The following is a 14,627-nucleotide window of genomic DNA, read 5'->3' on the forward strand; positions in this document are numbered from 1 at the left end:
CGTACACCGTTCACCGGAAGGTTAAAAATGTGTTTTTTAAGTATTTTAGAAACAGTTGAAGAGTGAAATTCCTTCTATTTTATTTTTAGACTAAAAACAATTTAGCATGTTTGGTAATTTTAGAGGCCGAACTCCTGAAATGGTCCGACCAAAAGGCTGCATTCTGCGAAGTGGCCACTACTCAATTTGGAGCCAGAGGCAGAGGGGGCGTACCCTATCCAGATAATATAATACATCCATGGCCTGAGCCCATTACTTTCCACCTGCTCTGTCACTTCTGCTTTACTTTCTTATGAAGAAAGGGCGCGACAGGAAGCCACAATGTCCCCCACCGCAGTTATGGACTGATTTATAGACATTTCCACACGTCAAGTCTCTTTTCTGTTTGGTAAGTAATGACTGATTTGTTTTGTCTTCTTTCCTGATTCGTGTTTCTTGTTCATTACCTTGTTGACCTACTCTCTAATGCAGTAATGTGTGATCTAAGTCTCTTTTCAGTGTTTCCTACAATTATTAAAAAGCCCTCTGCTATTTTGTCTTTGGGTTGGACGTTTGGAGGAACTGGAAGCATGTTATTACCAAACATTCAGTTCTGCTTTTTCTTGCACAACAGTTGAAGCAGTGAACTTGTTTGTGTTAATCATTAAACTTGCATTGACTGTCCTTGGTCACATTACATACCTCACACATGATTTGGCCCTTTTATGAGCACCAGTAAACAGTATAATGTTTCCCATTTTCAATTCCAGTCAATGATAAGGGACATTTATTGCCCTTCTGTTTCAGTCTGTGTGTCTGATCACAAATGCTTCTACGAATATGAGAATGAACAAGGACCAGAAAGCAAGCAAAGTGGCATTCCTCCTTCTATTAAAGTCCTGACTCAGCTTTGGGTGTAGTGAGCTATGCAGAGGTGTTGGCCCGGGCTTTACTTTGCCTGGGAAACTTCAGGTCTAATGGGAGGAACAGTAATTAGCACCTTGTAAAGGGTTTTACTGGGAGTCCTGCACTGGCTCTGACTACCAGCCTTTGTTTCCACTAAACATGTCAATATGGGCTGACGAGTGACTTTTCCCTCTGCTCCTGGAACTGTTTATGTCAACAGTGCACAAACAGCATTACAGGTGCTCAGAACTTATACCTAAAAAGAATCTCTTGTTTTTGCTTTTATCAAGGCGTTAACAGTGAAATCAGCTTTAGTTTTTAGGGAATGTAATGTTGTCTCTTGTAATATATGTGATTACTTTTGAAACAGTCAGCGAGGGTCTGTCAGCTGAATTATTTATTCTATTATTCAATTATTTCAACTATTTGCAGTTTGAGGATTTGAAAAGTCATTTGAAAACTACACTATTTATACACCAGCACATTCATGATGCTTCTCTTCACATGTATTAGTGTGTATGTTTAGTTCTGCAAAAAATGTATTCTAATTCATGCATTTTCACCTAAATTTGATCCAAACAGCGATAATGTGGTGGATTGTGTGATCATCTTGACAAATTTATAGCACAATATGTTATGTGTATGTCATTTTGATGTAATTACTGTCCTATCTGTGTCATAAAGCCTCTTCTCTCCACACATAGCGTACTTTAGAGTTACGAATTATTGATAAGTTGTAGATATAGAACAATATATAAATTGGCCAATATTTGCACTTTTTAGGGTATATCGGCTGTTGGTCCTGCAGAGGCCGATACTTTGTTTGAGCCAACTTGCTGCCGAAATGAAATACTCATAAAGCTTTATTTGAACTGAAATAAATCTGGAAAATTGTCGAAATGGGCACTACAAATTCATAATTAATAAGTATTTCAGTCACATTAATTTAAGCAATTTTGGAACCAAATCAGTTACTAAAATGTCAATGAAAAAGTTGATTCAACCATAAAAGTTCAAGCGAATGTTAAATAAATGTACAAGCGTTATATTAGCTATTCTGTGAATGATTACGTGTCATCTGGCCGAAAGTAAATTTTCTTTCCGATTTGAAACAGTTCCGCAGTATTTCAAAGCAATGTCGCTTTCAGAAGTACTTCACAATTGTCTTTCGCTACTGTATTGAGAAGCCTCTGATAGTCTAATAAAATAGGCACGCAGAATCCCCCGCAGCCATGAAGAACAGTAGAGAAGGCGTAATCATAGGGGTTTAAGATAACAATGCCTCGCTCCCTGCTCCATTGAACTCCCTCTGGATCTGATTGTGCAGAAAGTATGATGAAAGAGCCATGTACAAAAGCCTGTAGATGTTAGAGATGTTATCACTGGAGTGGTTCAGGACTCGGACTTTACCTTTGTCGCAGATCAGGTCACCTCATTTTTCAATTTGTTTGCTTGAGTAATGCCCAAAGAAAAGATTTTTAACAGGGTTTAAGTCAGCAGTGTCCAAACTTTTGTCATCGACCATACATAGACCGTGCATGGAAGGTCAAAGAGTGAGAGCGCTGGTCAGTGCTGTTAATCTAATCAAAAAGTGAGGTTTTAAAGTGCCACCACGCCTTCATTAAGTGTTGGAACCTTTAGGTCAAGTCTGTCTCGCAGCGGGACGTTCGTCACTGAGGTTATAATGGAAGAGGGTTTTAAACTTGCAGTAAAAGGCATTTCTCTGGATGATGTGGGACAAATCGCAGTAAACGTGAGCATTCATTTTGTCCTCATTTGGATTTTGCATTAGTCTTTTTGATTTTTCGAAACATTTGAGCTATATTCACTGATTTTAAACGTGTGAGGTTAATTGCAATCAAATCAAAATTGTGCTTTGAAATGACGTAACGCTAATTCAGATCACTTATAAATTCTTCTGCAACAATGAACCTTGAATGTCTCCAGAAGGATCTAATTAAGCATGAACCTGCTAATGCTAATAACCCATTAGTTTAGATGTCAAAAAGTGTGATGAAATGCCTGGGATTAGACAGTTCATGCAAATGATTTCAGTCCTACCCAAATTTGAACAGTTTGAACTGTCAGAAATACTGTGACAATATTCAACATATTCATAAAAAACAATGATTATTTAATTTCATCCATAAAATATGCAGTCGTTTTACTGTATAATTTAGTCACAGTATTTGTTTTATTGATTTACTCTAAGCAGGAATTACACAGTGCAGGTATCTGGGTTGTTTGTTGGTTGTTTTTCACATGCCAGAGCTGTTATTTATGTGCAGTGAGCAGGAAATCCCCGGTGATTAAGACCACTTATCCTCTGTCCTCTCAAATGCGCCACGAAACTCACAAAACATGTGTGTTTGCGACTGGAATCATAAAAATCTTGAAATCATTGTAGATTATAATAGAAATGAGTATTTCTTGAATGACAAGACACAAATACACAACACAAAGCAAATCTGTAGCAAATATCAATTCAAAATGAAATATTGTATGTTTTGGCTCCTCAAAGTCCTCAAATATCACCTTCTAAACAGGAAACAAAGCCGTGATGAATAAGGTCCACGGCTGCAGTGATAGGCTTAGGCTGGACCCAGAGAATAGTTTGAAGGAGTTTGTTTAATGAAAGGAGAAACGTTGGCCTTTCGACTCCGACAATTTGTGAAATCAGGTCGAGATTGATTGATTCAGCAGGAAAAAATATCACTCAATAAATAGACGGTGGATGGGAAGGCTGAAGAGGCGGCCGGTCCTGCTGCTGCGGTGGAGACGCTTGATGGGCAGGGCAAACAGGAGAGAGAGTGCATGCGTATGAATAGCTCGTTCATGATTGGTTGAGAGGCAAATGCAGCAGGTCGGCGCTGGCAGCATAAAACTATTGAGGACACGAGGTTTGTCACAAATTAAAATTTTAGCGTAACGATTATTGTGAGAATAAATATAGCGATTTAACGATTATTCACGATTATTTACATCACGGCCAAAACAACAATAAAATCCAACATTTTCTTTCCTCCTTGTTTTCTTAACACATTTCCGCTCCTCAATGTGTGACCTGCCTTAAGAAATGTAACTTGACATAAACTGCAAGATTAAAAAGCACTTTAAATTTACGTTTACCTTTTTGAGGAAATATTTAATTTTGCTGCTAAAATTGTCACATTTCAGTTTATTGAGCTTAAAAATAAAGTTGAAACCCATTCTGTGGAACATTGATAAGAAGCCTTAAAAAATCTATTTGTGTTCTTGCAGGTGGAGGAGCCGGCACAGAGTGCAGCAGGAGCAGAGTGCAGCAGCAGGAGCAGAGTGCAGCAGCAGGCGCAGAGTGCAGCAGCAGGAGCAGAGTGCAGCAGCAGGAGCAGAGTGCAGCAGCAGGAGCAGAGTGCAGCAGCAGGAGCAGAGTGCAGCAGCAGGAGCAGAGTGCAGCAGCAGGAGCAGAGTGCAGCAGCAGGAGCAGAGTGCAGCAGCAGGAGCAGAGTGCAGCAGGAGCAGAGTGCAGCAGCAGGAGCAGAGTGCAGCAGCAGGCGCAGAGTGCAGCAGCAGGAGCAGAGTGCAGCAGCAGGCGCAGAGTGCAGCAGCAGGAGCAGAGTGCAGCAGCAGGAGCAGAGTGCAGCAGCAGGAGCAGAGTGCAGCAGCAGGAGCAGAGTGCAGCAGCAGGAGCAGAGTGCAGCAGGAGCAGAGTGCAGCAGCAGGAGCAGAGTGCAGCAGCAGGCGCAGAGTGCAGCAGCAGGAGCAGAGTGCAGCAGCAGGCGCAGAGTGCAGCAGCAGGAGCAGAGTGCAGCAGCAGGCGCAGAGTGCAGCAGGCGCAGAGTGCTGCAGGCGCGCTCAGTGAGATGCCTAACAGTGACACCTGGCCCCGCGCCGTCTCCGTGGAAACCCTCAGTAACATGGACAGCGCTCGCAGCTGTGACAGTGTCATCAGCGTCAACTCTGTCTGTGTGAGTGCTCTGATATGATTTTATATTTGTTTGAGTGCATGTTAATGAACATACATGATACAGATACATGATACACATACATGATACACATACATAATACACATACATGATACACATACATGATACACATACATAATACACATACATGATACACATACATGATACACATACATAATACACATACATGATACACATACATGATACACATACATGATACAGATACATGATACACATACATGATACACATACATAATACACATACATGATACACATACATGATACACATACATAATACACATACATGATACACATACATGATACACATACATGATACACATACATAATACACATACATGATACACATACATGATACACATACATAATACACATACATAATACACATACATGATACACATACATGATACACATACATAATACACATACATGATACACATACATGATACACATACATGATACACATACATGATACACATACATGATACACATACATGCTACACATACATAATACACATACATGATACACATACATGATACACATACATGATACACATACATAATACACATACATGATACACATACATGATACACATACATGATACACATACATAATACACATACATGATACACATACATGATACACATACATAATACACATACATAATACACATACATAATACACATACATGATACACATACATAATACACATACATGATACACATACATGATACACATACATAATACACATACATAATACACATACATAATACACATACATGATACACATACATAATACACATACATGATACACATACATAATACACATACATGATACACATACATGATACACATACATAATACACATACATGATACACATACATGATACACATACATGATACACATACATAATACACATACATGATACACATACATAATACACATACATGATACACATACATGATACACATACATGATACACATACATAATACACATACATGATACACATACATGATACACATACATGATACACACGATGTAAACACGCCGGATTGTATACATTAGCTAATTTTCATCCGTTCACTCTCAAAAACACTCAACATGTATGTATGCAAACATGTATGCAAACATGTTTAAGATAAGATATTCTTTTATTGTCCACACATGCATATGTATGCATACATGTATGCATACATATAGAGTGAATGACATGGACACTGCTAATTAATGCTGGGAATCACAGTGGGTCCCTCACAATTTGATGAACTTTGTGATACATGCAATAATCAATATATTGCTCATGATATATTGTAGAATATCATTTTTAAAGAAACATGTTTCTTTGGTAAACCACGACCTGCACAAACTCAAAATTAAATACACTTTTTAATCATCAAAACACTCAAAATGTCAAATGATTTGCTTTAAGAAGTTTCCTTTCTTCAAACAAGCAACAGAATTGTAAACGTGGTCACAAAATAATTCAGGATATTATATCAAAACTATATATAGATATTTCCGTATTTTTGGCACACGCCTACTGCTAAATCCCAATATTGTCGCCCTAGTTACCAATGAAAATGAACAATATAATATATATATATTATTATAATATAATATCTTCGGATTAAGCAAACATTACAAACAGGAAGCTGAAGCTCATGAACAGCTCATGTTGAATTATGGGTCAAATACTAAGAAGATACATTATTCCATTAAACAGGAGGGCAAGACCAAGGCACAAATTGCTTATCCAATTATTATGAAACAAAAAGTGATGAAAAGCAATGTTTCATTGTCGTCTTCCTACATGAGTGAAACTAAGTGTTCATTGGAGCATAAACCGTGGTGGTATTAAGGCCCCTGCATGTATTACTTTGCCTGGAATGTTCCACAATATCTATCTTGCATTTGTTCTTGCATGTATTCTTTACATAAAAACGAGTGGTCCATTTAAGGTACATTTAATGAGAGGAGATAAATAACCTCTCCAGAAGACGAGCAGCTTGTGCACCTGTCTTCTGCTTTATACTGTACAGTATTATGCAATAAGAGTTAGTGGCTGCTGCTTGTCAGAGGAGCCTGCAGGGTTCAGGCACTTTGTGTCCTGAGGGAAGAAGCTGTCAGTGTTCACCTGACACCTGTGTGTGCAAAAGACATGAGCACATTTCTCTACATTTTAATCCTTGAACACGAAAGTGGCTAGAAGGTCTCTGGTTTGATTCCCTTCGATGTAGGACTTGTCTTTTTGTGCCTGAATGTGTTTCTCAGGTTTTCACTCCTGTCCAGGATCCTCTGGAGGTTTAGAAAAGGGTTGAAGGTGCTGCATTGCGGTTCTCACTGCTCTGGACAAGTTGTATTACTTAAAAATTAATTAATTACGTAAAAAAGTTCCTTATGCACAGACAATAAAGTAATTGTCTCATGAAGCATAACTGTGTGTCGCTGTGTTGTATTGAAGTGCTGTTTCCCTGCACAGAGCGAGGACAGTATGGGGCACCTGTCTCCGGAGGAAAAGGCCTGTCTCACGTATCTGGAAGAAACCATCGAGTCGTTGGATATTCATGAAGACAGTGGCTTCTCCAACGATGAACCAGACTCAGGTAATTTTATGTTAGAGATTATTCCACTATTCCACATTTTAGATTATGACTGAAGTATGAAGAAGCATATCCAAATGTGAAAGCATGTGGAAGCTTGTATATAATGTGTGTCATCATTGTTTCACACACAATCATAAAAACATTTTGAAAATTTTTTGTGGGTGAACGTTCATCTCCACAAACCTGACTCTTACTTATTCTGCAGTGTGGCATAAAACGTATGTATGTCCATAGTAAATGTTCAGATAGTGAACACTCATAGTGAGTGTGGTGCCCCGCCCTCCCGTCACGCCTCCAGTCAGATTCAAAACTTACTGTACAAACCTTTGTTTTTCAGTCCCTGTGATATTTATTTTTCCCTTTTAAGCAGAAATATAGAGATCATTCTGGATTTCAAGGCAAGGTGACTTTCCACCATTGAGTTATAATAAGGACAAGAGAGACCGTCGCCATGGTAACCTGTAGTAACCAACATGCAGTTCCAGCAGCCATGTGTATGAAAATTCTACTTTGAGTTGGATTTTTTTCATAATAAATCATCATTTTGTTATAAAAACATAAATTTTATCTAATGCTTATGTTCTACCAAAATAATGTGAACAAATCTTAATTTTAGATCATAAATTCTTCATTTATAGTAAAGGTCATGAATTAAACAGTAGAACATAAGGTGACACCCAAACCCACGTTCTCTCTATATTATACCTCATGCCACCTCCAGAAAGTGACCCACTGTTGCTTTGAATTAACCAGCTTTGTCACATCAAACTGTAGGATTTATGGTCTTGTTTGGGTTAACCTAAAAAGCGAAGTGTATTTATTGCTTTTTGGAGTATAAATAACATTTAAATCAGCTATTGTTGTCTCACAATTATTCTGCCACGCTCAAATGATTGTTTCTCTTTTCTCTTGTAGCTAATTTGACCGGTGTACCTGACAACGCAGTCTCGTTTCCACACTCCTCTGCTCCTGACACAAGTGATGTCCCTTCACACATCCCTCCTGACCCCAAACCTGCAGCTCCAGTGTCGGCCTCCGGGAGCACAACGCCTGTCCCCGCTCCCCTCAGCACAGAGCTCAGTTCATCCTCTGGTGGAGACCCACAGAGAGCCACTGCAGAGGCTGAGCTTTCTGTCATTCCTCCTCCGTCTGACTTCATGGATGAACCCGTGCCTCCTCCTTCTCCTCAGATGGTCAGTGCAGCGTCCGCCCCTGCTCCCAAACCAACCATTAACCTGGAGGCGTTCAGACGGAGGGTGTCGGCGAGCAGCCCGTTAAGCCCCACCTCTCTCAGTCCCACCCATGTAGGCTCCAGCCCTATCGGTAGTGCTCCTGTAAACGCTACCACTGTAAATCCTGCCCCTATCCGTCCAGCCCCTGTAGACCACACCCCTGTAAGCCCCACCCCTCAGGAAAAGCTTGCTGTAGAAGTGTCGGTACCTCCACCCTCAAACCCCTCCGGTGCTCAGACAGAAGCTTCACCTGGGCCAGTGGAACCTAAAAGTCCACCGGCTGTTGCCCCCAAACCCAAAAAGCTCCCATCAAATATTATCCTAAAACCCTACAAATCCACAGGAGGCCACGAGAGCACCATGGGACATCCTTCTTCAGGCGCGACGGACTGGCCGCCAATGGACCCTCAGAAAGTGCGCATGGAGGCTCTGAGAAAACTTGGTCTTCTTAAAAGTGAAGAATCAGAAGATTCAGGCTCAGCTTCTAAACTTTTCCAGACCAGAAGGTCGTGGGCCCCTGCCTCTCCCCTCAGCCCCACGCCTCCTAAGTCTGCTCCTCCTGTGCCTTACCACAGTGTCTACAGCAGCCCACCTGGGCACACAAGTGTCCCAGCCTCGGCTCAGACCCCCTCTGCCACCCCTCCTGTCCAGGCTCTTCCTGACATCATCCCTGTGCCGGCTGCCTTCAGTGACCCAGGGGAGGAGATGTCATTAGGGATGAGGGACCAGGGCTCTCCACACAAGAAGCGCAATTCATTAGCAGCTAGTGGAGTAAAGTCAGCCACACTGGAGCGCTCGGGCCTGGGTCTGAGCAGCTACATGGAGTCCCTGGGCCAGGACAAGCAGACTCTGGGCCAGTTGCGTAACAGTCGCCCACGGCCGGCCTCTCTGGGGAGCAGGAAAGACTTCTCTGGTGCTGGAGGCGTGGCCAGAACAGAGGCTGGCCTTGAGAAGCACCCTCCTTCCAGCTCTCAGCTCTCTGACAGTTCCAAGAAGCTGCCGCGCTCTCAGGGCATAAGCGTGCTCATCTGTCCCCGAGCACAGGACGAGGAGTCTCGACGTGACGCGCTCAAGAAACTGGGGCTGCTCAGAGACTGAGCTGCAAACTTACACTGGTGGTGAAATAACATTAGCATTAAAGCTTTTATAACAGCAACCAAAATGTAAATACTATGACTTTTATATCAAAATAATCTGTTAATTGTTCTGTAATCACATAGTGAAGTGTATATTTTTGTATAATTTTAATCAAAATCAGAGGTTTAAAAGTTGAATGTACAATAGATTATCACCCTCTTCCCTCCTGCTTACTATGAAAAGGCAAAGGAGGTTATAAAAACACTTAATGTTCATTTTATGAAGTATTTTCTAGTATTTAGTGCAGTGGACGTGAAAACACTGTCAGAAAGTCAGGGGAGGCTGAGAAGTGCTAAACAGCAGGTTTACTTTGCATACACACACATTATATACGACCGGTAATAGTTTTACTAAGATTAGAAACTGGTGTGACTTGTTCATCACATTCAGGTTCATCCTCTCATGCAACACTATTATTTCTCATAATGTGTTTAGAAAAAGCTAAAAAATTTGGGAAATGTTGCATTTTACCTTCTCTATTCTGTTTCCATCACTGTTTGAAATTTAAATCTCAATATTTTAGTATTTGTAAGTGACTTTAGGAGACTATTCTCTCACCAGCTCAACCATTTGACATGCATTTTCTTGCCAGTTAGCTCCATAATTGTACAAAAGGTGGTAATGTCTTGTTTTGACAGTAAAGCAGATGATTGCATTTCTGTGTGGTTAGTCTTGGTGCTTTGCTGGGATGTTGTTGGTATGTGAACTATCTCTTCGTGCACTGGAGACTCAGACCTGACTGACAAGGACTGGCGACACTGGAGGAACTTTCACTGCTCACGTCACCAGCCTCAAACCAGCTGCAGGGAATGAGACTCACTCTGTTCGACACTGACAACGGGTTTGGCTCAATGTAGTTGGTGTAATCTTATTAAACCACTTTTAAAACAATGACAGATAATATATTTTGTTTACGCCGTAACAGATAGAAAAATCAGAAATGGTAAGTTTTTGATGTTTTTGACTAATTGTAACATAATTTCTGACCTTGTCTTTTTATGATTAAGTAAAATCATAGTTTTTTAAGTGGTCAAAGTTGAGGGAATTCAATCACACTTGGTAATTAATATATTTGATGCAAGATTAAGTCATTAATATAGTGAAGCTGATGACCAACCATCAACCATTTTTCTTTTTTTTCTTTTTGTAAAAAAAAATCATATCATTAAAAAAATTGTATTGCAAATGTTATGTTTTTTATTTGAATCGAGATCATGAGTCTATGCTTCCAGTAACTAGTGCAACACTTCCGGGTTTTAATCACTAGAGGGCAGTGTAGATTCGTGTGAAAATACACTTCCCTGTAAATATACAATGCAGCTATCTTATTATTATTTTTTGTCAATAAAGAGGAAAAAAAGAAGAATGGTTTGAATTGCCTGCATCTGTCATATCAAACAACGTTAACATTGTATCAGTTGAAAATAGAGGTAAAATTATTGTGTACAACTGTAGTACAACTGTAACCTACATAACTATAACTGCTCATATCTATCACCATATTAGGGGTTCTTTGGGATGGCCCGATATAGATTTTCTCCCCCGTTTTTGGAGCCAATACCAATGTTTTTCTTGCATCTGTGGCTGTTAACCGATATTTGCCGATACCAATATTACAATTTTTAGATTCAAGTATGTGCTGCAGTAGTAGTATTCTCTGGGATTAAGAAAATATAATTAGTTGTATGATTTTGTAAACATACAGCCATATTATTAGCTCTTTTAGTTCATTTTTTAATCTGATGGACTGAGGACAAAAGAGAAGAGACTGGATCCGCTTGGAAAAAATATCGGTGGAATCTTCAGTATCAGACCGATACCGATATGTGGGAAAATACTCCCATATAGTGTATTGTACAGGTAAGATATACATAGGTCCTATATCTTAAATCCAGTATTTGCAGTGCCTTTTTTTCCTCATGCGGACTTTCTGAAAAGTTACATTCCGACAATCCCCTGAAATGTTGCAGAATTAAAAATAGTTTGATAGAAACCTGCTTCTTGTTCAATGTTCATTAATTATTCACAAAAAGTAACTGCATTTGAACACACTCCACCACTTTGACTTTAATCTCGTAAGCTTGCGTAAACAGTCACAGAAATTGCAGTAAAGATTTTGATGATTTGGAAGAAAAATAACACTGTTCTTTCCCTCTGGAGGAAATGATTCATGCCATTGTATCTCTGTGTGTCGGGGCTTTCTGGAAGACTTTACTCATCCAAGTGTCACCGTGCCCCTAAACTCACTGCTCCTCAGTGTGTGTGATATGGGTTTAATTTGACTGCTGGCATTTTCCTGGCTTTTGTAAGCAAAACATGTCTTAAATGTTATCTTTATCTTGGCTTTGCTTGAAACGTTTGTGGGTTTTAGGGCTCCACATGCCCCTCGCAGACACTCCCTGGAGAGCTCGTGGATGGGGCAGGTAGGCGTAGCTGCAGTGCTATCAGGCAAGACAATGAGCTCATGGGACTTCCCCCGTGCCCTGCTCCTGTTCTACACGGCTGTGCTCACCTACATACACAACATACACATAAAGCTCTGAGGAAGACAGACAAAACAACTGTCTGTTTCAGCAACAGCCTCTTTCAAGTGTGCAGGGATTAGTGCAAGAGGGCTGTGACAAGCTCTGTCAGGGTTATCTGACTTTACCTTTACTATTAGATGCCACAGTCGTATAATAATATATTCAGAATGTCTGTACATGTCTACAATTGTCTGAATGTTTTTGTTATTCTACTATGTAATACATTTTTTTTGTTTTGTTGTTTGAATAAAAATAATAATACATCTAGAACAGTGTCTAAACTTTTTTCACCAAGGGCCGCATTTTGACACTTAAACGGGGCAGAGGGCCACAAACAACTTGACAATGTCGAATTTGTTGAATGACAGTGAATCATTCGAAATGTTGCATTTGACGTCATTGCGATGAGCCTCCACACCTTTAATTATACCTAGAACATTAATATTAGGTTTGTATAACATCAATATGCCTGAATGTTCCCAATTTCACAGTAAAAAGTACTACTTTTTGTTGTTTGGGCCAACATAGCAGGAAGCTGGAGGGCCAACAAAAATTGGTCTGAGGGCCGCATTTGGTTTTCCTTTGTCTCTTGAACTTCATTAAAGCCTCCAAGACCTATGACCCAAACTGTATTAGAGACTTACCCTTTTGAGTCGGAGACATTAGAGGCAATGATTGACAAGAAGACAGCATCTTGTTTCTTAATTCCTCACTTTGTTATAGTTAAATAATCTAATGGTTGTTTTCAAATGTACTGCCTCTGTGTCTGAACTGCAATTCATTGGCTTTAACAAACGTCGGTTCAGAAACACCAGGAGGGCACAATCATTCACCCAGAATAAGAGCCTGTCAAATAGAAATCCTTCAGTTTCTAAGCCTTAATGCTTGACACCACATTTCCCTTTTCGATCAGATAACTGTTTTCTTGCTTCCTTCCCTGCTGGCTGTTAGCGCTTTTGACTGTTGCTGTGGTCAGGAGGCATTCCTGGGGCAAGCCCGCAGCCTTCTCTGGGATTCCTGTACTAAAATGTGGAACTCAGTGAGCCACTCTGCTCCCCTGTAGAGCTGGCATGGAGTGAACCAAGAGCTCCTGCTGGGCCTGTGGTGGAGTGGGCAATCCCACATGGGCCGCCCCTTTGGAGAGCAGAGAGAAGGGAGGAGAAAGGAGAAAGTTTGGAACACAGTGGCTTGGCATTTTCACACATAAATCTTTCAGACAATTGGGGAGTATAAATGTCAAAGTGGAAAAAGTAAATGAGGATCAGAGCTGGTGTCTGTGCACATGGCCATCTGGAGGAGCACATGCTCTCTGCAGGGCTCCACGCTCCTGTCTGCATCTGCATGCTTTGTGCTGCTGTGCTAGCCCGCTACATGCATCCATCTTACATTTATCTTGCACCAACAGCTGCTCTAGCATTTGTGGCACTGGTATTCCAGACTTCAAATCAAAGTAGCCAAGAACTGCACTTCTACAAACAACTAGTTGCTGCAAAGAGATTTCAAGCCGTAATCCATTTTGCATACTGACTTCAGTAGTACCATCCATCAGCCTTTTATGAAGTAAACCTTAAGTTTTATGGTGTAATGTATATTATTACTGAGTGTGGACACAATTTTAAAGCCCAATCCTGTGAGCACACGGCCCCTCTATAGAAAATATCCTGCGGGGCTCAGTGTATCTATAAATGGGCATGATGCCATTTCATTTGACTTATTATCCATGAAGGCAGCTCACTGCTCTTTCCACCTTGCACGCACTCCTCCTCACATCGTGTTGAGTCCTCTCCACGCCGGGTGTCATAAATTAAACATTGGCTGGGTTTCCCCAGTGTTTCTGTTGGTGTAAAAATAGGCCGTTTTGGTGCGCTCTGTGATGGCCGCTCTCGCTCCTGTGTCTTTAATGATGTGTTTCCATGAAAAGTGCAGTGATCCCTCAGTGTGACTGCTGCTGCAGCCCAGTTCTGACTTTCTCTAACTCCCCAAGTGCCTCTGAGCTCATTTGGTTATACAAGTGCTCACAATTATCCAGAGATTTGGACACTGGGACATAGGATATTTCCATATCCCAGACGGATGTTATTTTAATTACACTGAACTGCTTGACTTTGTGCTGTGGATTTACATGTATTTTTCTTCTTCTGTAGATGCAAAGTGGGATATTCAGAAGGTCACTGTTGTTCCTCTGAACATCTTCATTGAGACCCAGAGGCGGCCAAACCCTGAGAGGAAGATTTGGAAACGTGTTAATTTATCCATAGAAACCCCAGTGTACATAAGATG

General features: G+C 40.7%; 1 protein-coding gene across 1 annotated transcript; it reads left to right on the plus strand.

Annotated features, from left to right (window-relative positions):
- The first annotated feature begins 276 nt into the window (after positions 1–276).
- LOC140362578 (specifically androgen-regulated gene protein) lies at positions 277–10,952 on the plus strand. The gene is made up of 5 exons (XM_072448662.1): positions 277–383; positions 4,690–4,832; positions 7,330–7,463; positions 7,852–7,907; positions 8,369–10,952. Exons 2-5 carry the CDS (start codon positions 4,728–4,730, stop codon positions 9,781–9,783), a joined length of 1,710 nt encoding a protein of 569 aa, XP_072304763.1. The 5' UTR covers positions 277–383; positions 4,690–4,727; the 3' UTR covers positions 9,784–10,952.
- The last annotated feature ends 3,675 nt before the right edge of the window (positions 10,953–14,627 follow it).

The sequence above is a fragment of the Eucyclogobius newberryi genome, unplaced genomic scaffold (assembly GCF_026437365.1).
Source record: "Eucyclogobius newberryi isolate DKJ021-1_F unplaced genomic scaffold, fEucNew1.0.hap1 SCAF_17, whole genome shotgun sequence".
NCBI lineage: Eukaryota > Metazoa > Chordata > Actinopteri > Gobiiformes > Gobiidae > Eucyclogobius > Eucyclogobius newberryi.